Source organism: Camelus bactrianus, chromosome 21 (genome assembly GCF_048773025.1).
Source record: "Camelus bactrianus isolate YW-2024 breed Bactrian camel chromosome 21, ASM4877302v1, whole genome shotgun sequence".
In the NCBI taxonomy this organism is placed as follows: Eukaryota; Metazoa; Chordata; class Mammalia; order Artiodactyla; family Camelidae; genus Camelus; species Camelus bactrianus.
This window is the reverse complement of record NC_133559.1, coordinates 19,546,358-19,571,734: the sequence shown is the minus strand read 5'-3', so window position 1 is coordinate 19,571,734 and position 25,377 is coordinate 19,546,358. Positions and strand designations below refer to the sequence as shown.

Sequence of the window (25,377 nt, the reverse complement as noted above, 5' to 3'; positions counted from 1 at the left end):
CCCTCTCTCTCTCATCGGAATTTCTGGCTTCTCTTAAAAGATGTAGCCATGCTGGGACAGCACTCCTGCAGGACCACTCTCAGCTGGAATTACAGCTGCTGCCTGTTGATGGGGCATTTATTCTCTGGTTTACCACAGGCTTTATCCTAGCCTTTTTGTTTTACACCTGGCTCACTTCACGCATTTGTTACTTGCCTAGTCTGGAAGGAATCTGAGTTTATTAGCTTCCCCGTTCTCCGGAAGTCATATGCCTGAACTTAGGCAAAATTCTCATAAAGACCCATTTGCCTGTCATCAATGCAAAAGTGAATAATAGCTCTCGGATGTTAACTAGACTTACTGTGATCATTTCACAATATGTACAGATTATCGAATCAATATGTTGTACACCTGAAACTAATATAGTGTTGTATGTCAATTACACCTCTTTTTTTAAAATTTAAAAAATACATATAAAATGGAAACCCCCCAAAAAAGAAAAGAGTGAATAGCTCTCCAGTGGGAAAGATGGGATACAGGCCAGTGACCTTGTACACACGAAGCCCTTTCCTCACAACTCAGCAAGCACATGGAGGGAAGTTAGACTAGGGCTTGAGTAAACAGCCTGAATCACCACGTGTCCTGGTGAACATAATGGGCTCCACTGGCATTCATCTCTTTGTAGGAAGTGAAGCTGAAAGCTGCCCAACTGTTCTTTCTGCCCACTGGTCTTTCTTCAGCCTTTGTGATGCAGGAAAACAGATGTGGGGCGTGAGGAGGGCCACGTCCCAAGCTTCGGTTGAGCCCCTGGGACGTGCCCCACCCCCACGTGGGTCCTTGGCTTTGCGCAGGAAAGAATTCATGAGCGAGCCACAGTTGAGTGAAGGTAGATTTAGAGAGATAACATTGATAGGCAAGAGAAAGGCCACAAGGTGTGGGGGTTGGGCGCTCAGATTAGATTAAAAGTAGTTACACACTCCATAGACAGAGTGCGGAGAATAGAAAGAGAGGAGAGAGGGGCCGTGAGGGGCAGTGCTTTGGTAGCTTCTTATGCTAGTAAGTGGAAGGACCCGTCTAATTAGCCTGGGGAAGGGGCTGGGATTCCCAGGAAGTTTGGCCATTTCCCACTCTTTGACCTTTTGTGGCTAGCCTTGGGACTGTCATGGCACCTGTGGGCATGTTATTCACCATGTTAATATATTACAAGAAGCATATAATGAAGTTCAAGTTCTGCTAGAAGTTAAATCTCCCATCATCTTGAGCCTCAAGGCCTACTGGGGGTTGAATCTCTCACCATTTTGATGTTAATTGCTGTAGCATTCCTTGCATGGCTGTGCCCTGCCCCTTCCTGTCTCATTTGGAGGCTTGTGTAACCAACCTCACTCTTCTTATATACCCAGACTTTCAAAATTTTTAAGACAACTATCATTGCCCTGGAGTGTCTCTTCCCACCCTCAAAGGCTTCTCTCCACTGAACCTAATTCCTTGGACTACTCCTATTAAGATGTAGTTGAGACCTCGTCATCACTCTGGTCATTCCCTCACTTGCCTGTGCCATCTAGTGTGCCGTTTCAAGGTCTGCCCGGCACTAGGGGGTGATCTGACCGCAGGGCGGTCAGACCAGGTCCTCCCACTCAGACCCTGTGCCTCTATATCCCACCCTAACGCTGCAGGAGCTTACAAGTGAGAAAACAATGGAGCATTCCCAGGCTGAGGCCCTGGGGTGCAGGCGTGACAAGCTTCCCTTTACACAGCTCCAGGGAAGACCCGCCCCTGAAGAACACCTAGAATTTCTAAAGCGTACCATCTAAAAACTGCCCTGCCTACCCAGCCCTTCTCCTCAATGGGCTGACAAGACTGTGTAAGGGCAACAACTTAGTTTTGAAATGTGCGTCACCTGAAGAGGTTAGAGTCCATTTTAAAGGGTCTGTGGAGAGCGGAGATGGGGCGGTGGGTTTTCCATGGCACTGCTCATGAAGTCAGCCTTGGATTACTCATTATGAGATGAAATTCAAGCCAGCCTCTGAACTGCTGGCCTAACAGTCTCAATAGAAACTTTTGGCTCGAGTGAGATCTGGGGTCAGACGCAGCTTTGGTTGAGCTGTCCTTTACCTCAGATTGCATGAGGCAATGTAGTAAATCACTTAGAAGAGTTCCTGGAACATGTCAATTTTTATTACTGATTCAGTTTGGGACCATTCTTAAATATCTTTACGTCCACTCCAGCCCTTCACAGTGGGTCTGGCACGTAGCTGCCGCTCAGGAAGTGTGAGGAACCAAGCCCGGAGACTTCGGCAGCGAAGCCTGACACACGCAGTCATGGGCCAGTTACGTGCAAGGTGGGACCGTGTCAGCGGCCGTTCCATCTGCAGGGAGACAGAGCACATGTTGTCTTAAATCTGTCTCCCATCTCTAGAGACCCTACTCTCTGTCTAGCCTTTTGGCGCAGAAAGCTCTGCTACCTCACTCGAGATCGTTCCTACGGAACCAACCAACAGGATGAAGCAAAGCAAACCGTAGATCACATCTGACCGTCTCTCGTCCTCAGGAGCCTGGTGCATGCCCGCTAAGGCATCAGCAACTGACAGGGGCCCAGCAGGGACGCCTACTCAAGGACACAGTAGAGGAAGCAAAGACGATCAACCCACGCAGTACTGAAGACGGCAGGATGGAAAGGACTTTTTATTTTCCCAGCTCTTCGGGAAACCTCACCACGCTGGAGGTCACACGCAGCTGAGTGTGAAACTAAGAAAAATCCGCGGCTTAGAAAGTATCGTGCATTTATATTTCCTCGATCTCTGGCCGGCCAGAATTGGCCAAGGTCAGTCTGGAAGGAAGCTGGGGGGATGGCCTGGTCTGGACCGTCACACAAGCTGCACGGTTTTGAGCATATCCGACAGGATGTACGAGTCATCCCAGCCCTTCCCAGGCTTCCGCAGGGTCTGCTCCAAGGCCTGGGCCGTTTCCAGGAGCTCCGGCGTGGCCAGCTTCCGCTCAGGGTGCAGCTGACAGAACAGGATCTCGTTCACTTCGCCCTCAATCCGCCGCACGTACAGGAGGGGGAACACCGCCTTGAGCCCAGCCAGCACTGAGTCCTTGAGCCCCATGTCACGGCACACAAGGTTGAGGATAAAGATGCCTGAAGTGGGAAGGAAAGAGTCAGAATGACCGTGGATCGGGGGACGAGTCGGAGACAAGGTCCAGCTCTGAGGAATGTACCCGTTCCTGCCCCAGGGAGGCTGCTGGACTGAGGAGCACACCCACCGGGGCAGTGAGTTCACAGAGGATACGCGGCGTACAAAAGCAGGACCAGAAAAGCATGGGATGTGTGAACCGGGAGAAAGCTTCAAGCTCATTTCTTTCTTAAATTTTTTTTCTTTTTCTTTGGTGGGGGAGGTAATTAGGTTTTAATTAATTAATCCATCTTTATTTATTTAATGGAGGTACTGGGGATTGAACCTAGGACTTTGTGCGTGCTAAGCATGCATTTACCACTGAGCTGGGTCCTCCCCCCAAGCTCATTTCTTGCTCTTCTGTGCTAACATATTTTACCATTCTCCATGCCTCAGTCTCACAAAGAATTGCTTTGAGAAAGAATGTACCGCTAGTAAGAATGTACCAGTTCCACAGAGAGATTACGTTCTGGACATAACATCACACCTTCACTTGACAGCTGAGGTTCTAAATCAAGTTCACCACAGTACCCTAACCAAATCAGAACATCCTGGAGGCTGTGAACGTGTGGACTGAGAGCTCCAGCTTTCCAGTCACAAGGACCTGGAGTTATCTGGTGTCACCTTGGCAAGTCTCTACCTCAACTTCTTCCTCTGAAAACAGGCTGCTATGAAGATGAAGTAACATCCTGCCCAGTCCAGGGCAGGCAGCAAAATTCAAGTGGTTGCCAGCATCACCATGCTGGTGCGGTTGTGAAATGTGACCACTACTTTGTAAAACTGGGTGGCAGCATCGACGAAAACTGAACATAAGCATAACCTGTGATCTGGCAATTCCAGCCCCACATCTGTGCCCAACAGGGCTGCACACACATTCCACCAAAAGGCATCTACTAGAATGTGAACACAGCACTTCCTATAAAAGACCCAAACAGGAAACAACCCAAAGGCCAACAGCAGAACGGAGAAATAAATTGTGGTATAGTCACCCAAGGATACCACCTAGCAGTAAAAAGGAACAAGGTCAACACAATGCTATGTGTGAATCTCACAAACATGATGCTTAGTGAAAGTAAACAGAGCATCTTCCGTATGATTCCTTTCTTATAAAGAACAAAAACGGGCAAAAAGGAGTTTGCTGGTAGTAGTTAGGATAGTGGTTTTCCTTGAGAAGAGGACCAGTTACTGAAAGGAGACAAGAGGTGGACTTCTGGGTGCTGGAAATGTTAGGTAGTTTGGTGCTGGTAAATGGGTACAATCAATTTCAGGAAACTGACCGAGCTACAATCTTATGTGCATTTTACATTAAAGAGAAAATATTCGCTAAAGGACCCATATACATCCTCCCTCCCCAATCTCCTTTTCCTCATACCTTCAGGAGTCAAGATGCTTTTGACCTTCTGCAGGAAAGGCTGGTCCACAAACGCTGGGGGTGGGCAACTCATTCCCAGGGTTGGGTCCTTACTGTCCACGTCAAACATGATGACATCATAGTGAGGCCGTGCTGGGAGCGAGAAGCACACAAGTCTGTCTTTGCTGGATAAAATGACACCACTTATATTCCTACACCACGTCTCCTCTGTGAGCTGTGGTCGGCATGGCGGCTAAGCAGGAAAGATGACACAGAGGAGGTAGTTTGCCTCTAAGGGCACTAACGTCGCCGTCATGAGCACCCCATGTTTACGATGGGGACTTAATCTCATCTTCCTCCTCCACATTTAAAAGCCCCTTCCACAGACACACATTATTGGGATCTACTCTATGATTATATTATTCAGTTAAGAGTTCATCCATAACAGTGATTTTCAATCCTGTCAGAACATTCGAGTCAAATGAGAAATTCTAAATACTCAGAGAACCTGGGCTGTGCTCCCGATCGACTATGTTAAAAACCCTGGGGTGGCGAGGAACAGACGGGAGGGGAGATGGGAAGCCTCTGGTAGTTTTCTTAGGCTCTCCAGGTAATTCTAAATGCAGAGCTGAGAATCATTGATCTAGACAACGCAACTGCCTCTGCCTTTCAGGGCTGACCCAACAAATGGTGGCTTAAACTTAACTCTGGAAACAGTAAATGTCACCTCCTAGCAGAAAATGTTCTCAAATTAAAGTCAGTGTATTTTTCTCTAGTTAACTGAACAATAGCTCGCTCCAGAAAGAAATGATCTCAGTCAATAGGCGAGAAGGAACTGAGGATGAATCTGATCCACTCCTCACTATAATGTGAAAACAGCTTTTATAAGGGGTGGGCCTGCAACACTAATGGCTTGTTTTTAGCAAACTGAGATGGTGCAAATGATTATTCAGTAATTAATAGATACTGACTTTGGACTGCAGCATGCCCATCACTGCTCACAGTACAGATCTGATTTTGGGTTCTTGGAGAACAGAACATGTTGGTTCATCCAAGTCCAAGGACAGCCACGGCCCACACTTACAGCACCGGGCCCTCTAATAATCTGCAAGGCTGGTGTTAGGATGACGGCCAGGGCAGTTCACAACCGGCTCAAGAGGTAATAACTACAGGACATCACGGACTGATTACCTACCATGTGCCTGGCACCATATTAAGTGCTTCATGTGTATCTGCTATCTTGGGCCTGGGCCCCCAAACTGCTCCCAGCCTCAGAGAGGGAACCCATGAAACTCTGATAGAGTTCAGCTCAGGACACAATTAAATTAAGGCAGCATCTGTCCACCCAGCACCAAAATACTCTCCCCAGGCATCCTGGATTGCTACACCCTTCCTGGAAGACATTCTGATCCAGCGAGAACCAGAGCGTCTATGATGGAATGAGCAGACCAGGAAGAGTGGGTGGCCTGGGCTCCCCCAGTTCACATAAGACTGAATCAACCTAACTGACTTCTCCCTGAAGGACTCACGCTCTGGAAAGCATCAGTAACCAGAAGCCTGTATACTAAAACTGCAAGAGGATCAGGGAAACTATCGTAGAATATTAAGATGCCTTTTGACCAAGCCTGGGATACAAATGATTAGAGCAAAATGGAGCCTTAATTCCAGCAGCGGCCGGGCTATCGGAATCCCTACTAAGATCTGCACCGGGGTTTCTTTACCTCAGCACTACTGACATTTTGGGCCAGATAACGCTTTATTGTCAGTTGGCTGTCCTGTGCATTGTAGGACGTTCAGCAGCATCCTTGGGTGCTACCCACTAGGGGCTAGAAGCACCCCTGCCTAGCGGTTACGACAAAAAAGTGCCCGCAGACATTGCCAGAAGTCCCCGGTGCTCAGAACCACTCATCTAGGTATGAGTGCTGTCCTGCTTGACTTCTGGCTTCACCTCCAGCTGAAAGATTTACACAGCACACCTCCCAACACCCCCCGACACGTCTCCCCCTTTTCCTCACTCAGCTACAGACCTTGGGTTTCTGCGGATGATGAGGAAACGGCAAGGGTACGGGGTCAGAAGAGATTCAGAGGAGGAGGCCACTGGTTTGTTAGCGCCGTTAGGGCGGGAGACGGTCTGCTGACATGTTGCTACAGCCCAGCCCCAACACAGTGCTGAGCGTGTGGCTGACGCTCTACTGAATAGACATGTCAACAGTGAATGAGCAAAGGCGCAGGTGAAAGCCGGGGACGATGCCGTGCCGCCCTCCTGGAGATGCATCCTAGAGGCGCATGCAGTCCCGACAACCCTGGACCAATCCTCCCTCGGCACCGCCGCCCACGCCCCAGCAGCAGTACCCTCTTCTCCCGCCAGGCTGGTGACATAGTCCAGGCCATCTGCGATGTGGACCTTCATCCGGTCACTCTGGGAGAAGCCAAACCACCGGGTGGCCACTTCCAACATGCAGGGGTCAATCTCCACAGCATCGACGCAGGACTTTGGGAAATGATCGTGGACAAAGAGGGGGAGGCTGCCCCCGCCCAGGCCGACCACCAACAACGACAGCGGGGTCTCTGTAACAAAGGTGAGAAGCATCATTCTACCATCTGCTCACTGTGAAGTTCTGTACCAGCCTTGGGGAGGGTAAAAGAGGGAGTCAGATGGTTGGCTCTGCCCAGGGGAGACAGGATTTAGAGACCTGGCCTTCCTGTCTCATTCTAGAAACTCAGGAGTCAATTTAACATCTGAAAACTCAACCTCAGCCTCACAATCCTTCCTTTACCATTTCCGGAACAGTGTGTTATTATCATGGCCCCTTAAAGAGCCACAGCACTCAGCTGACATCTGAGCAATAATCCCCCGCTGACCATTATAAGACCCCCCCGCCAAGGAAACGGGATAGACAACAGCCAACATCTTCCCCGTGATCACAGGACAGTGTAGACATGAGGCCCTCTGCCCAGATTGCAAGTCAAAGGCCACAACTGCCTTCTCAGACACATCAGCCAAGTGAGGGCAATCCATCCACGCTCCAGAAATCACAGGAAAACAAAGGCCCAAATCCTAGACCCAAGCACAGAGAAACCACAGCAACCACAGAGGGATGGAAAGGAGACGAGAAACAGGAAAGAATCACCAAAAGGAGACAGACCCTGAGGAGTCAAGGTAAGAACTGAGATTCCAGGGACATACATCCGAGGTAGGCCAAAAGGACAGGGTGTCTCAGTAAGACATAGTCAGGGACTTCGGGTGAAGGCAGTTACAAGAGCGGACAGAAACATGAACATTTTTGCTCCTGCGGTCAGACACAAACCTGTTACTGCTGATAAGGCTATGACTCCTTTACCTATACTATGCGTTTTATTTTTTTAAGTAGAAATTCAAGATAGAACTGCATCTGGTACTCAAATAATGCATTACTGAAAAGCCAGAAATTCCCCCAAAGTGCAAAAGTATTTCCCCAGAGATGCGATTTTTGAATGTTCCATCTGCTTACTTGGGTACAAGCATGTGTAAAACTTCATCAGGCTGAACAACTTAAGATGTGTGTACTTTACAGATCTCACCGAATGTATTTTTTTTAAATAAATGAATAGAAAAGAAAATTTTAGACATCAGCACATGTCAGCCATTTCAAGATTACAATTTGAACCTAAGGGAGAAGTTATTTGGAAGTTCACAAACTCAGAAGATAGCTGGGAATAAGGAAGATATGAATGTATGTGCAGCTGTCGGTCTATAATTACGGTTCCTAAACTGCAAGGCGGCTGACATGGATCACGTGTGGAATCTTACAGGCCCCCTCCCATGGGAGGCAGCGGTGACCCCCTCACCTAGGAGCTGCTCTGGGTTTCTCAGCAGGGCCAGGCCGGCGATCATGGCTTTGTGGTGCTCACAGCACAGGTAACTCTTATCAATGGACTGCCCCGGGGCTGCAGGGAGGTCCTCTGGGTTATCTGCAGGCTGCTGCTTCTTCCTGTCCTTTTTCCGTTTCTTCTGGGCTGGATCAGAGACAGAGATGAAATGAAGTCGTCCGCGTGGCACGCCCGTCCTCGGATGGTTAGGCACACCAGCAGCAGCATGCTGCAGCCGGCTTGATGAGACTCCAGAACCCAACTGTTAAATATGTGGGAATTTTGTGAACAGGTTGACATGCTGGTAGCTTGAAATCTGGCCATGGTGGCCATTTTTATGCCACAGAAATTGGCAAACGGTACATATCATGGTGTTTTTTTCCCTCAAAGAGAAGGTTGTTAAACATCTAACACACACCACTGGATACCAGAGTCAGAAAAGGAAAATGGTAAAGAAATACCCCAAAACTCAAAACACTGGGAAAACTCACATGAGGAGTACTAGTACTTCTCCTCAGAGAAATGTCAGGCCATGAACAGGAGAGAATTTTATTCATAAATTCTTTTAGGGAAAAGGGACTTAAAGTTACTAATTTCCTCCTCTATGCCAATTATTGTACTAGGAATTTTACTCTTACAACAACCTTGTAACAACCCTCTTATTCCAATTCTTGGCAGATGGAAAACCTGAGGACCTGAAGGGTTAATGATTAATTAGACCCAGAATTAGTCGGCAGTGCAGCCAGGATCTGAACCTGGGATTGCCTGTCTCCAATACCCAGCACCTGCCTACTATATCCCACAGAAAGTAATACGAACCATCTGACTAGACGAGGAAATCCCAGATGTTCACAGAAGGGGGAGACTCCTACAAAAGGCCCCTCTACTTTCCCTCTACCTACTTCCTCAACTGCCCCGGGACACAGCAAGTGGAAGGTTCTGGGTTTTCCTAGGGGCCAGGTGCACACCACAGCAGCACTGGGCACTGATGCGTGAGAGACAGTGTACCTTTCAGAGGTGTCAAACCACCTTTTAACACATCCTCCTTCTTGCTCACCAATACCTCCATGAGGAAGAGTATGCCCATGACAACTGAGTGATACTAAGGCTAGGGAATCGACAACAGTGAAAAACAAAAACAAAAACCCTAACTGGAGGGCAAAATGTTCTTTTAAGCAATTTTACTGAGCTTTCAGTGAGATGACACTGAACCAAACTGTAGCCAGAGTGACCAAATGATAGACAGCACACGAGCCCAACAAACATGGGTGCACCTGACCAAGGGACAGCCTCAGAGAAAGCCGTCCTGCCAGAGTAACCTGACTGAGTTCTGGGCAAATCCATGACCTCACGGGTTTCTGAATTCCCTCTCTCACCCTCCTTCCAGGTGGCCTTGCCAACAAGACAGCATGATCAGGCAAAGGAAACGACCAGGAATCAGGAGACCTGATTTCAGATTCCAAGCCTGAGTCTCTGTGCCTCCAAAGGGGAGAAGGGGAGGGGAGGAGCATGCACTCTTCACTCCATACACTTGGTCTGTGACTTGATTACAACGAGCAAGTATTGCTGTTGTAATACAAACATACCCCCCACCTCAGAGAAAGCAACTGCTGCTCTCCCCATCAGCAGGAGTTTCTGAGCAGCATCTGGGAGACCACTTAAAGGGGATCCTGGAGAACGTGGTCGAGATCCACCCTGGCCACTCCTGTAACCACTGGATAAAGTTAAATGTAAGTTAACCAGAATCAAATAAAATTAAACACAGGGAACTATATTCATTATCTTATAGTAACCTATTGAAAAAGAGTATGAAAAGGAGTATATGTATGTATGTGGATGGCTGAAACATTACATTGTACACCAGAAGGAGTACAAGGATACAATGTTGTAAACTGACTATACATCAATAAAAAAAGGTCACTCTAAAATATAAAAGTACTACATTAGAAAAAAAAAAACTGAAAAAAGCACTACATTAAAAAGAAATAAAAAATAAGAATCCTGAAAAAAAGGCATTACATTAGAAAAAGAAATAAAAAATAACTCTGAAAAAAGGCACTGTATTAAAGAAATAAAATTAAAGATCCAGTTTCTTAGCTACACCAGCCACGTTCAGGAGGTGGTCAGTGGCTACCATACTGGATAGCCACCTGGACAGTAAACGTCTCCTTCACTGCAGAAAGCCCTACTGGACAGCACTGGACTAGATGACCCCTAAGGCACCCACCAACTCTAAAACCCTCTGAAACACGTGCTTGTAGGTGGCACCATGGAGGGCAGGGCTCACCTGCACCCTCTGGGTTTCTGGCTCACCTCGCAGAGGCCTAGTGAATTAATATACAGATGTATACGGAGCACCCTGTACCACTGGTGGCCTCTAAACTGAAGGCACGAAAGTGATTATCGCATGTATTTGGTAAACCATTACCCCTGCCCCTTATCATTGCAGAGCCAGGCTCTGCTCAAGAACACAGCATCCACCTCTCTTCTGCTTATCACCACTCACACCCTCAGGGGCCAGACGGTTAAGAGGACGACCTGCAGGGCCACGTGCCTCCTGTCGCAGGTATCCAGGTCTGTCCTACAGCTCCCCGAGCTCCCGGGGCTTTCTGACCACCCCACCCACCCATGCCCCATCCACGTGGGCCCCCACCATGCCCTGGCGCTCACCTCTGTGAGACGCATCCTGCAGCAGCCTGGCTTCTGACTGCACCACGTTCCGGTTGCTGAGGAAGATTAGCCGCCGAAAGTAACGCTTGTCGTCCCCCTGCACGTCCTCGATCACATAGTCGCCACTCAAAGGGCTGCAGTCTTGGTGCTGAACAGTCCGGACCCCAATGTCCCCACCCACAGACAGAAAGGGCACCTGCAGGAATGGTGGACATGGGGTCAAACACTAGCTCAATTAAGAAATACGAGAAATGATAACCCCTCCCCTTTGTGAGTATGTGAGGCATCCCCCTGCCAAGGTTCTGCGCAGCAGCAACTCCAAGGTTGGCCACTCTGTTGAGGTACTTTTCTGGGGTCTGTGAATACACCTCAGAAGGTTTAACTCACCCTTTTGAAAACCAACTGAACAAAATAAAAATCCCCCAAACCATTAGTGAAACACAGTTGGTTCTCCAAAAGACAACTATGACCTCCTCAACAATAATCCTTAAAAGGAGTTTCACCAGCCCAGGGCAACAAAAGCTGGAGGGAACCCTCAAAAAGGGACTAGAATCATAAGAGAAGGACTCTGAACAGAGAGAAAAAGAAAATCCAGGGGGAAAGCAACTGCTCTAAATCTGGAGAAATTTCTCCCTTCCCCCAGTTATTCTCATCTTTTTTCTGCATTCTTCTAAACAGGAGAAAAAATACATTTCCCCCGCTGAACTTTTCCATTTCCCTTCTCATCTTTACATCTATTTCTTTTTAAAGACCTGCAGAGTATTTAATAACTACCAGGGACTCCCAACTTTGCAGAGACATAGGCCCTGTTCAGAGAAGGCCACAAACGAGCCTCCCCACAGGATCTGGGTTTCTCTGATGGACACCAACCCCAGAGTCTTCCAGGAAGAATCAAACACACATTTATCTATAATTACCAGTCAGTCTAGTGGGCAGAACTGCCAGCTGGGAACCCTCTGGCCTGAGTTCTTCTTTTCAGATGTTATTTCAGCACCAAGCCCCCAGGTACCTGAGCTTGCCCATCTATCAAGAAGGATAAACTCCTTTCTATAAAGTCCTTGCAATAAAGTCACCTGTCAATTACCCTGTCTTGTGACCAGGACAGCACAAGACAGATGGTGTCAACTGATCATACCGTATCACTGTTTGGGCTAAAACTTTGTTTCCTTCCCAGTGAAACATCAGACCAGGAATGTTAATATCCTGAAAATTATGCTGAGTTGTTTTGAGCCTTTTTCATTCTACCTCAGATAACAAGGGTTCTAAGAAGCAAAATGGCCAAGGAAGACCTGTGCAAAGTGAGTTAGGAGAAGCACGGTCTGAGTAATCAGCAGCGTGAAGCTGGAGCTTGCATGGTGGAGAGCGTTTCCTTCATGCCATCTGGGGGCCCCAGAGACACAGATGCTACCGTGGGTCTCAATAAAGGCAGCCGCCCACCTTCCTCTCACTGCCTGGGGCAAGGGAACGTCATTTCTGACCACTCAGCTTTTAGCTGCTGACGTGCCTCCGGGAACAGGCTAGGCTCACGGACCCTAGACATCCTCTGTCTTCCTGGCTGCTCGCATGACTTCTGCAGAGACCGTGAAAGCTGCGGCCAAAACTTCATTACCTGCTGCTGGGCAGGCATCCCGGCCGGGGCCAGCTCCATGACTCTGGCCGACAGCTCGGCCTGGATGCTGTCCATGCTTTCGTACTGCTGACCTCGGTGAAGGGCCACTGTGACCAGCCTCCTGAAGCCAGCGCTGGCTGCCAGCTGCTTCCGGCCCTCCTCCATGCCAAAGAGCCACTCGGTCTCCCGACCCTGGGGGACTGGAAAGAGGCACCTGTTGACTGAGCGTGCCAGGAAAAGTGTTCAAGCCCACAACCAAAATGCCCCACGTGGTAGAGGGCCAGCCCCCGCCCAGGCCCAGCATCCCTTCCAGCTGGGACCTACGGAGGGGCGGTTAATTCCCTAGCACACAATGCCCAGAGCAAAGCTGCCATCAATCAGACCCATGGCAGGACCCCGACTGGAAAGGCAGTGTAAGCATGTATGTAAGGGGAGCGGGGCAGGTACCTAGGGCAAGAAAAATAGCAATAATGGTAACACTTATTACATGCCAGACATTATTCCAACCAGTTTACCAACTGAAACTAATCATGTCCTTACAGTAGCCCAAGATGCAGGGAATATTATTATCCCGATTTTATAAATGACAATGTTAAGATATAGAAGTTATATTATTTGCCCAAGTTCACACAGCTAGTAACTGGTGAAGCCAGGCAGTCCAGCCCTAGACTCCAAGCTCGTATCCACTGTGCTATGTGTTCCCAAAGGCGGACAGTTGGGGAAGGGAATACTGGGGAAAATGGATTTGATGTCAGGAAACAAATTACCAGCACGACATAGCAACACCTCACATTTGTCCAGAATATTCGACTTTTGAAAGCTTTTCCTCATACTATCTCTTTTGATGGTTACCAAGGTAAATCTGGTGTCATTTACTCCTTTCAATAATAACACTAACATTTGTAAGACTTATCACATGCCAGGCACCATACAAAAAGCTTTTATACCTCTCACAACGACATAACTGTGATCTCACTTTAGAGATGAGGAAATCAAGGCACAGAAAGAAAAGTAATGTCACACCACCAGGAAGGGACTGAGCCAGGACTGGAGCCCAAACAGTCTGGGTCTAGAGCTCACTTTTTTAGCTACTCCTCTGGACTGTCTCTCTCAATTCAGCAGAGAAGCACAGAAGCTTCTCCAGGTCCCCAGCTCACAGGCTACAGGGCTGGGACCCCACGGCCTCACACTCCAGGTTACAAAGTAACTGGCCTCTCTACAACAGGTGACCTGCTGAAATGTATCTGTATTACTTCTCCCACCTCCCTACCAACCCCATTCTCCCACTTTATCAAGCCTTTGCAGTGGAAGATGGGAAAAAATTAGCCTCCAATTCAAGCAGGCAGCTGGGTAGCTGCTACTTCCCCTTCCTCGTGCCTTGGCCAGTCTAACCTCTTGAAGTGCCTCCCCCTGTAAGATAAAACCAGCCAAGGTATACCCATCCACCGAAGCCCCAGCCCCAGCCCCTGTAAGCCAGCCCCTCCAGGGAAGAGAGGGAGCAATCCCAACTCACTGATGAAAATGGCAAAATGACTGTCCCGCGATGGTTTCACAGTGGGGCTGTCCACCACGTGGAGGGTGTAGCGTGGCTCCCCCGTGTCCCCATTGCACAAGTCCAGAGACACACTCCCCAGCCCGGCCTTGCGGTACAGCTGGCTGCACAGCCAGGCATACTGCTGCCGCTCCCGCACCGCCTCGGCCAGCCGCTCGGCACTCTCCAGCCGCACAGGCTTGCCCTGCTCCTGAGCACACAGCTCAAAGATCTGAAGGGCAGAGCCAGGGACTGGCCTGAACTTGGTCATGATGAAGGCAAAGACAGGCAGGGAGAACCGAGGCTCTGCTTCCAACACCTGGTCCTGGCTGTTGGCCACCTGGTGCACCCTCACCATCCACCCCTCCCGAGAGAAGTGACCCACTGCTTTCTTCAGGACGTGAGCCTGAGCCAGGGAGATGCAGAGGTAGCGACCGCCCACCTGCAGGACACGGCCAACCTCAGCCAGCATCCTGTCCACCTGCTGCAGGGTCTTCTCGTCCTCATCTGTCAGGACAGCGTCCAGGGTGCCTTTGTCCAACACCACCTGGAAGGAGGCATCGGGAAACTCCATCTGTGTCATGTCCATCTTCAAGAAGCTCATCTGGGGCCGTCGGCCAGCATTGCGTTCTTTCATTTGCTTGATGACAACCTCACTGATGTCAATGTTCACTATATCCTGATAGCCCACATCGTACAGCTGCTCACTTAGCTCTGAGTTACCACACCCAATCACCAGCACCTAGGGGAGAAAAACCAAGATGGAAGTGATTGAGGCAAAGGAACAACCTTCAGGTACTCCAAGGGATCATGTCTTGTCTTGGCTGTTGCATGTCTTCAGAAGGGGGAGATGCTACTGTCAGGGAAGAGCACCATTACAGAGCTGATTCTAGGCTCCATTTTGAAACACCACTTGTTAAAGGAACTCACCATTGACACACCACACTCAGCTATAACAAGGCAAGTTATGTAGAAACAGACTAATCAGGATTGTTCTTTTCTCTGAATCAAGGATTTATTACACAAGAATTGATAGAAGTCACAGAATCCAAAAACACTAGTTACAGCTGAAATCTATTTGTTTTACTGTTGAAAACCTAGGTCTGGCATAACCATATTCCACTCATGCCTTCGGCTCCAACTCATGATATCCTATTTGCTGAAACAAAACATAAAATACAGATTGTTGTCTCCCTCTCTGTACAGCAATCTCCCACTGATCTTTCAAAATTCTTCCCCGATGTCACTGTCTCTGGAAAAGCATGGTACAATGACAAGTGCATAAGCTTTGGAGCTAGATGGGCCTAAGTTAAATTCCCATGTGACCACTTACTAGATGTATGATCTTCAGCAAGAACCTGGCTCTCAGAACCTCAGTTTCCTCATGTGTAGAGTTCGTGTACCACCACTCACCTGGAAGTTTATTATGAGAACTCAGTGATTAAACCAACACACGTACACAGCACCCAACATAAGGCTTGGCTCTTAAAGGTTCCTCCTTGAATGTTCATTTCCTATCCTTTTTCCTTCCCTACTTCCTATTATTGTATTTAACACTTTCCACTTCTGGAACGTGCCCAAGCTTTAAATCTTAACGCTCTTGTGGCTTAAGCGCTGAGCACAGCGCCTGAAAGTCAGTAAACCCGCAACAATTATTTGATAACAGATTCATTTATCAGTAAAAGTCACAGGTGCTGCCAGCTCCACAGGGATGCACAGTGGCAGAAAAGCAGTTTCTTCACTAGGAGGAGATATCTAGGTTGCACCACTAAAGGAGTCATTCTTCCAGTAGGGTTATTAATTCAAGGATGAGCTGGGGGCGGAAGCTCTGTTATCTGAAAACCTTTAAAAGGATATTTTGTAATTGCCTTTCAGCCAGAACATTGCATGGAATCCTTAAAATATGGGCCCAATTAGGGCTCTCACGCCTGTCTCGGTCTACCAAGTGCATTATTTCTGTTATCACGTCCCACCTTCCAGAACACACACAGGGCTGCCAGGCCGCGCTCTTACCTTTTCCCTGGGCTTGATGTATTTGTGTAGCACCCCGCATAGTTCTAGGTAGGTTCCATACCACTCGAAAGCTTTCTTTCCCCGCTGCTGGAAGAACTTCTCCCAATAGTCAACGGAGCCAAACTCCTTAGAGCTTTTAGGTAAGAGATTCATATTCCCACTGCCCGAGACGCGTCTTTAAGACTCTCCTACTCCCTGTGCTGTACCATCGGAGGACGGGCTTCCCCACACGCTGGCTCTGGGACACCGCAGCGGGAATTCTTTCCACGAACAAACAGCCACATTGATCTGCACCACCCCTCCCACCTCAAAGCCCAAAGGGATGACCCTTACACTCCCACCACGCGCTCTAGACACTAAACCTAATAAACTCTCACACCCTGCTCCGCGCCCAATGGCCCTGCCCCCACGTGGGAAGCCCCTCACATTTTTTTTAGATCTTGGTTTCAGAACCGGCAATCATATCCGGGTGTGAGGCTTCGCGATTGGTCGGCCGCCCACCATGCCAGCAGCTCATTGGTTAGTGATTTTGGTTCTTGGAACCTCATTGGCTGCGACGCGCTGGCCTCACGCCGACGGCTTCGTCGCAGGCGGCGCGCGTTTACTTACGTAGGCCGGAACGGGGCGGGGCCGCCGGCCGGAGGCGGGGCAGGAGAGGCCCGGCTGGCTTAGTCCCTAGTTCGCGACCGATTGCTGCGCGGGAGCATTCTTCTCAGCTCTGGGCTTTCCAGCCGCGGAAGAGAGCGCGCAGGCTTCCCAGGCACTGTGTTTCTTTCGCCCCGGAGCCAGCTTCGTCTCCAGTTCTGGTCACGAGCCACACAAGGGCTGAAGGGGACCGCGGTGGGCACCCTGGAGGAGGGGGTCTCCGAGAAGAAAAACCTGTAAATTAGAAGGAAACGAGGCAAGGGATGAGTAGAACCAAGTCCATAGCAGAAGAAAACTGCCCATCCCAGCCATGTTAAATTCTGCATCTCCCGCCCCCACCCCCCGCCCCCGCCTTTACTTGTATAATTCAAGTTTAATTTGGAGGGAAATGGCCCTTGGCTCAATTTTTTCGGCACCAGAACATAAGATGCCACTATTAATAATGTAATAACATGAAAATTCAGAGGAGAAGAATAACAACTAGGTGTTCAGAAGTGGGTACTCTCCCTCCTCCTCTCAAAGCACAGTATGCAAAACTTAAGACTCATTTTGGTAATGGGCCTCCTTAGGTCGTCATTCTGATGTCATCTATTAAGTAGTTACTACTGCTTGTTTTATGTGTTTAGTGAACATAATGTGCTTTCGGATGCTCATCCAAATACCTAAGTAAGTTCCTGTGAAGAACACTGTTTTAAAATACATGCATCATTGAGCTTTCACAGCATTACATATTGCAAGGGGGAAATTACAGACTGGGGGCAGGTAGGCTTGGAACTGAGCGTTGTAGTCTGGGCTGTTTTAGACCTCACTAGCATAGATAGCCAAGTAGATTCTGTACATTGGTTAAACTGGGCTTGAACTTTGGTTTAAAGGGGGTAGTTCTCAAACTTTGCATGCATCAAAATCAGCTTGGGGGGCTTAAAAAACAGATTGCTGAGCCCTAGCCCCAGAGTTTCTGATCCACCACGTCTATAGTGGGGCCCAAGGATTTGCAGTTCTAACAAGTTCTCAGGTGATACAGATGTTGTTGGCCCAGGGACCACACTTTGAGAACTACTGCTTTTAAATATAATTGCGATAAGTCACATCAAAGAAAATCTATTTTCATATACGGCTTGCTGGGTTCACATCATTTCCTCTCTACCTAAGATAAGGTGAGCTGGAAAGAGCCTCTGAGGTGGCGTCTGCTACTGCATCATGCAGGGTTCCTAATGGGTGAGATGTGGGCTCTTGCAGAGAGCATTTATTGAGGGCTGAGGACACTGTCCTTGAACAGCTATACAATACCCAAAAACCCAAAAAAGCACAGCCTCTCCCCTCTCACTTCAAGGATTTATTCAATTCAACAAACATTTAAACTGACTAATATGAACCAAACTCTGTGGTGAAAGCTAAGGATGCAATGGTAAGCAAGGCCAATTGTATGGAAGACACACATCAAATAATTACAAAAAATAATCTGTAATGAAGGTTCGTGATATGTGCTGTGAAGGAGAAGCATAAGATTCCACAAGATCAGATATCTTTGAGACGTCTTCTGATTTAGGGGGTGACTGAGAAGGCTTTTCTGAGGAAGGGACAAAAATATTTTTGAAGATTCTATAATCTGACTGTTTTGTTAAATACTGCTCACCTAAACTTGTTGCAGTAGCATCAGGATGACGTAGGTAAGAATCAAGAATTTTCACCCTCTGCAGTTCTCTTCAGGAAACTCCTTCTTTTCCCTCTCTCTCTACTGTCCTTTCTGATAAGGACATGATATTAGAAAAGGTCATAAGGAGTGATTTCAATCAGCGCAGCCCGAGCTCCACCCCTTATTTGATGCCCTAAAAATACAATTATTGTTTGCACTATGTCTCAGACCAAGAGGGTAAGTAACTCACCTATCTCCACCTGTGCCTGCCTAAGAAAGCAGTAACAACCAGAGCACTTTAAGCTAAAACTTGCTGGGGAAGTTTCCTGAAAGTGTATGAATGACTAACGCAAAAATACTTTAGATATATAATATTAGAGTCTGTCTTTTAGAATACTCATAATTGCAACATTTCTCTCAAGTTTTGCCTGTGAAATACAATTAATAGGTATGTTATCATTAGTGTCCTTGGTTAATTTAGGCCAATTAGATATTAAAATACTTTGTATTTTATTACGATCCTCTGAGTGGTTACCAGTATGATTTTTTTTAATTGAAGTATAGTTGATGTATAATAGTATATGTTACAGGTGTACAATATAGTGATTCACAATTTTTAGAGTTATTACGAAATATTGGCTATCATCCCTGTGTTCCACAATATATCCTTGGAGACTATTTTATATCTAATAGTTTGTACCTCTTAATCCCTTACCCATTGTGCCCCTCTCCCCACTGGTAACCACTAGTTTGTCCTCTATATCTGTGAGTCTGCTGCTTCTTTGTTATATATACTAGTTTATTATATTTTTAATTTTTCTATTTTTTATTTTTGGCAGGGGCAGAAGAGGTAATTAGGTTTATTTATTTATTTATTTTTAATGGTGGTCCTGGGGGTTGAACCCAGGACCTCGTACATGCTAAGCATGCGCTCTACCACCGAGCTATACGCTCCCCACCGATGTATTTTTTAGACTCCATATGTAAGTAATATCATACAACATTTGCCTTTCTCTGTCTGACTTATTTCACTTAGCATAATGCCCTCCAAGTCCATCCACATTGCTGCAAATGGCAAAATATCACGTTTTTATGGCTGAGTAGGATTCCATTGTATATATACACTACATCTTTTTTGTCCATTCATCTGTTGATGGACATTTAGCTTGCTTCCATATCTTGGCAGGTGTAAATAATGCTGCTGTGAACATTGGGGTGCATATATCTTTTCAAACAAGTATGATTTAAAATGCAAACTGAGCTTAGATAAAGCCATTCAACATTGTGGGGTTTTTTCCCTGAAAATGTAAATCCAGACCTCTGAATACATAATTTGCAGTTAGTCTTGCTTAGTTGAAAAATAAGATTTTGAGTAACAATATTCAATTAAGTGACTGTTGCTAAGGTAATTGCAAAATGAGGAATAGATAACTAAAAGCATTTCTGAAAATTTGGGGGGTCGAGGATGGGAGAAAGCATGTGGTAGGCAGAATAATGTACTTACAAAGATGTCCATGTCCTAATTCCCGGAATTTGTGAGTACATTAGGTTACATGGCAAAGAGGAATTAAGGTTGCTGAATCAGCTAACATTAAAATAGGGAGATTAGTCAGTTTATCCATATGGGCCCAGTGTAATCACGAGGGTCCTTAAAAGTGAAAGAGGAGGGCAGAAGAGGGAGAAGCAATGAGGTGGTCACATGAGGAATGGCTCAGCATTGCTGGCTTTGATGATGGAGGGGGTGGGGGGCGCGAGCCAAGGAAAGTACCTCTAGAAGCTGGAAAAGTCAAGGAAAAGGATTCTCCTCCAGAGCTGAGTTTTTGGTAATTTGCTACAGTAGCCACAGGAAAGTAAGACAGTGCGTAGACGTGAGAGGGAGTGTGTGGTTGGGCAGAGGGTTATAGTCAGGGGAGAGCAGCAGAAGATAAAGCTAGAAACTGAGGAGAAGGTCAGGTTTTGAGAAGAATAGAGTTCTTCTATTCCAAGCATGTAGATTAAACTTGCCATTGGAGAACGAGGGTTGTTACCATTGAAAAGGACTGGTAATATGAGAGATGTTCTTAGCAAGAACTGAAGCACTGATGACTGATGATGTATAGGGTATGAAAGATTGAGGGACTCAAAATGGCCTCCACATTGGACTCTGGATGACTGGGGAAATCATCTATAGAAAGAAACAGGGAAGGAGATAGAGCATCATTTGTAGAACTGTTGCTGCAAGGATTTCAGAGGTCATCACACTTGTAAAACCTGGAGCCAGAGCTAAGAGCCAGTCTCCCCACCTGGCATGCCTATCCCAGGGCCCATACCCGTCTCAAATTCTGTCCGTGGTATCCAACTGGAGTTGGTTGTCCAAGACATGAAAAGGCTTGAGTGGGATATAAAACTGCTTAAAGGGAACCTCTCCTTGGTGAACAGGGAGTGGCCTATATAATGCTGGAAACTGTTTCATACTGGAAGTCTCCTTTGCAAATGAGTTTGTTTTCCACATCTGAAAAACTAAGAAATAAATAGTCTCCTGTCTTGGAACAATGGAAGGCACACATGACATCCCAGGATAATGTAACATTTTATTAACTGGCATCAATGTTTTTTGAAGGTATTGTTTCCCTGAGAAGTAATTCTTTAGCTGACATTGGATTCTTAAGATTGGAATAATCATAATAGTATTTTTTAGTTCGTGTATAACCTGCCATTTGCCAAGAATTTTCTCATATATTACTTTGAAATAATGAGATGGAGATACACACACACACACACACACACACACACACACACAACTAAGGCAAAACGCCAGTTAATTACAAATAAATGAAAAAGTGGTACATCACTGAGTGAATTCAGCCATGCCTGCCTCTGGGCATTGTACTTGATTCCCAGGATTTTCTTTGTTCAGTAGTTTCCGACTGTAAGTGCACCAGTTTTCTGAAATGCATGGACTGCAAAGCATTTATGTCCACTTTTGCGGGGGAAAAGCAGAGAGCATAGCATACTGGGCCAGCAGGCAGTAACATTTTGATAACTGGAAAGCCAGGGAAGATGAGGGAATGGTGCCAAAGGGTGTGTGCCTGGTGCATCGGACCCCTACATGAGGGGGCTCACGAAGCCCTCCATTTGGATCCCATCTTTGTGTTTTACAGCCTGGATAATGGGAAAGAGTACAAGGTTAAACTATTACAATGTTTTCTCCATAACTTTATTTTATATTTCAGTTATTTTGCAGAAGAAAAAAACCCTTGGAAAACAAGTTGTTTTTATCAAACTCCAGCACTCAGCACATCTACCCTGAGCAACTCATGTATCCCATTTTATTGGATGCCCTGTCCTCAGCCCATAACATTTTCTACCACCAAAGAAAAGGATTTTAAAACAGTATTTAATAAATAAAAATCCCTTAAGTGCTCCACCTAAGGTATTTTTTTAACATTCAGATCCAGAGAACTTCAAAACATCCAGGAGAACAAAATTCCCTTTAGTCTAATATGCAATCCCTCTCTAAAGCTAAAACACTTTTCTTGCCATAAGGGTGCAGAAAGGTATTCCCCTAAGAAGAATCTCAAATTACGGTGCCAAATGTTTTACTGTTCTTAATCCCTCTCATCTTTGAACAGTGTACCTTTATGCTCATTTGTTCTGATACGAAGAAGGAAAATGTTTTTCCTAGTATGTGGAAATTTCATCCAAGCAACCATTCTAGTGTTTGAAAACTCAGCAGAGACATGTCCTCAGGAAGTATGGTGTGAACATTTCTAGAGAGAGATGGCAGGAAAGGGGACCCTGGGCTAAATTTAAATCCCTGTTATTAATAGGAAACTATGTAGTCCAGATGTTAAGAATATGGGATTTGGAATCAGAAAGATCTATCCATTTCTCAGTATGTGAATTTGATCAAACGTCTAGCCTTCTGATCCTTTACCTAGTGCCCTCCTTTGCCTCCTTTGCCTCCTTTGCTCTTGCCCAACTTCAGCCCATTTACCACACAGTAGCCACAGTGATTTTTTTTTAATATGAAGCATTTTTTAATTGAGATACACTTCACATAACAAAATTCACAATTTATACTCTGGTTCCTCTTCAGATCAAATAAATCTTTCCTTTATTAAAAAAAAAGACCATTAAAAATTACACTTCAGTGGGTTTTAGTATATTCATAATGCTATGCAACCATTACCACTACCTAATTCCAGAATCTTTTTATCACCCACAGAAGACACCCCCTACCTATTAGCAGGTAGTCCTATTTTTCCCTCCTCGTACCATCTTGCAACCATTCATCTACTGTTTCTATAGATTTCTGACTCTGGAGATTTCATAAAAAAAGGAATCATATAGTATGTGGTCTTTTGTGACTGGCTTCTTCCACTTAGCATAATGTTTTCAAGGTTCATCCATGTTGTAGCATGTAACAGTACTTCATTCCATGTATTACCTGAATAATATTTCATCATATGGATAAACAAAATGTGGTGCATATATTCATCAACAGGTGAACAGTTGTGTTGTTAACACATTTTGGCAATGATGAATAATGTTGCTATGAACGTTCATGTACAAGTTTTTGTATGAATGTGTGTTTTCGGTTATCTAGAATGTATATGGAGGAGTGGAATTGCTGGGCCATATAATTCTGTTTAACTTTTTTTAAAACATTTTGTATTGAGTTATAGTCACTTTACAATGTTGTGTCAAATATATTTAACTTTTTGAGGAAAACAATGATTATTTAAAAGTATAGATCTGTTCATGTCACTCTCCAGTGGCTTCCCAATGCAATGAGAATGGAATCTAGACTCCGCATGTCCTATAAATTTCTTTCATGACCCAGACCCTGCCTACATCTCCAAAGTTCTCTTCTACCACTCTCCCTGTTTACCAAGCTCCAGACACACTGGCCTGCTCCATTAGCCTCAAAAATACCAATCTCCTTGTCATTGGGAAAACTGAATAGCTACATACAAAAGAACAAAGTTGGGCCCTATCCTCACCATATACAAAAATACCATTTATGTCTTTAATCCATTTTGAGGTAAGACCCAAAACTATAAAGCTCCTGGAAGAAACATAGGATATTGGATTCATGACATTGGATTTGGCAATATCTTCTTGGATACGACACCGAAAGCACAGGCAACAAGATGGGACTACATCAAGCTTCTATGCATCAAAGGAAACAATAAACAGAGTGAAAAGGCAGCCTGTGAGATGGAAGTAAGTATTTGCAAATCATGTGTCTGATGAGGGGTTAATATCCTGGCCTCTCCTGAGGCTCGCCCTGTTCCAGGTCCCTGGCCAACCTGATTTTCCTGAATGACCATGCACCTGTTCAGCCGGCCTTTGCAGCCAGGCATACCTGATCTACAGTAACTGTAAAAAGACATGTCCTAAGGTTTCAGAAGTGTCGGGGATAGAGAGACTTTGTTCAGGTGATTAAAGAGTGAGATTTGCATTACCCCTCTCTAAAGCAATCATACCAAAATGTTTGGCAGAACTAAAGAACTATGGTTAAAAAAACCCAAAAGAATGGTTGATTCACACAAGTTATGCAATGATATGCTGGTACAGTGCACCCATCATATTGCCTTAAGTTGTCCTGTAAAAAGGGCTGAGGCTGTAACTGGTTAAACCTGTAATTGGCTAAGACAGCAAAGCTGGGAAGCACCCATATCAAACAGATACGCAGATATAAAATCACCTGTAGAAGGAAAAAAATACCTTCTGAGACATCTATGGATGGGTAATCCCACTAACATGCCTACACAGAGAAACGTACTATAAGTAGCTTGCCTTCTAGGTAGACCATTTCAGTCCATGTAAGCTTGGGTCCGACAGATAGTGTGTCAGTCTAATACCAGGCTTTCAGAAGCTTCAGTTGACAACCTATGGCTCACTCCTTCTCAACATCTCAGGCCAATTAAATCAGAACGTCAGAGCAGTGCCTGGGCATCAGTCATTGCTAAAGCGTTCCAGGTGGTTCAACTCTACATAATTAACTTGAGAGTCATTGCCCTCACCAAGGTATCTTTCAATTAATTAGCGTTTGTTTGGCTTATATGCACTAAACTGTATTACACAAAGGGCCCAGAGATATTTAGTAAGAAAGATGAGTAGCAAGCAAATTGATGGGGGGGGGGGAACGACCCGATAAAACAATCCACCTGGGGCATGTGTGGGAGGGATGGATAAATAAGACAAAAAGGAGAAAGCAAAAAAAAAAAAAAAAAAAGTGGAATTGCTTTGGATTACTATGCCCAGCTACTGCAGCCTTAAATATGCTACTAACTTCGGGGGAGGGGAGGTAGGAAGAAAAGAGAACAGTGTAATGGCCACGCGAGAGTGATTTCCCACCTGAAACCTGAAGGCTCCGGTGTCTGCCTGGTGTATGACCCAGTTATTTTACGTTAGAACTCTACAGCATACAGGGGAAAGAACACTGAGACCTCGTCTCAAATCTGTCCAAACTAGCTGTGCAACGTCACGTAAATCTCTTTGGTCCAGAGATTCCTACTGTCCAAAACAAGGAGACTTAATGAGTACCCTGAAGGTCTCTCTCCAGGTCCACCTCTGATGCTATAAACAAGGGATCACACAAATCTCCTTTCTTCAGAAAAGGCTCTAGACTAGCCGAAGCCGGTCCTCGGGCTTCGAGCCATCCCCGTTTTTCTGCTCGGCTTCCTTAGCCCGGGGGATGGACCGCGCACAAAGCACCACCTTATTAACGCCTCATCAACCCCAGTCACGAACTAGCCCTCAGCGCCCAGCCCTCGGTGACTTCTCAGAGCTTCCTCCACCTCCCCCGAACGCCCAGTCTTGGCGAGGACCTCAGGAACCCGAGGTTGCCGTTTCTGCCTTAAAGCACAAGTACATCCTGGGGATCTGGACCCAAACCTGGCGTCCGCCGGGACCTCTAGGTAGAGAGCGAAGGGT

At 46.3% G+C, this 25,377-nt stretch overlaps 1 protein-coding gene across 2 annotated transcripts; it reads right to left on the bottom strand.

Annotated features, from left to right (window-relative positions):
* Positions 1 to 2,648: 2,648 nt before the first annotated feature.
* METTL13 (methyltransferase 13, eEF1A N-terminus and K55) lies at positions 2,649 to 16,558 on the bottom strand. Of its 2 annotated transcripts, none has more exons than XM_010956747.3 (8): positions 16,176 to 16,558; positions 14,145 to 14,904; positions 12,632 to 12,831; positions 11,023 to 11,218; positions 8,332 to 8,499; positions 6,856 to 7,071; positions 4,525 to 4,656; positions 2,649 to 3,118 (listed from the first exon to the last, which is right to left on the bottom strand). In XM_010956747.3, exons 1-8 carry the CDS (start codon positions 16,326 to 16,328, stop codon positions 2,844 to 2,846), a joined length of 2,100 nt encoding a protein of 699 aa, XP_010955049.1. In that variant the 5' UTR covers positions 16,329 to 16,558; the 3' UTR covers positions 2,649 to 2,843. The 2 variants fall into 2 exon arrangements, with proteins under 2 accessions (XP_010955049.1, XP_045373834.1); XM_045517878.2 differs by lacking the exon at positions 16,176 to 16,558 and adding an exon at positions 15,496 to 15,612.
* Between the last annotated feature and the right edge of the window lie 8,819 nt (positions 16,559 to 25,377).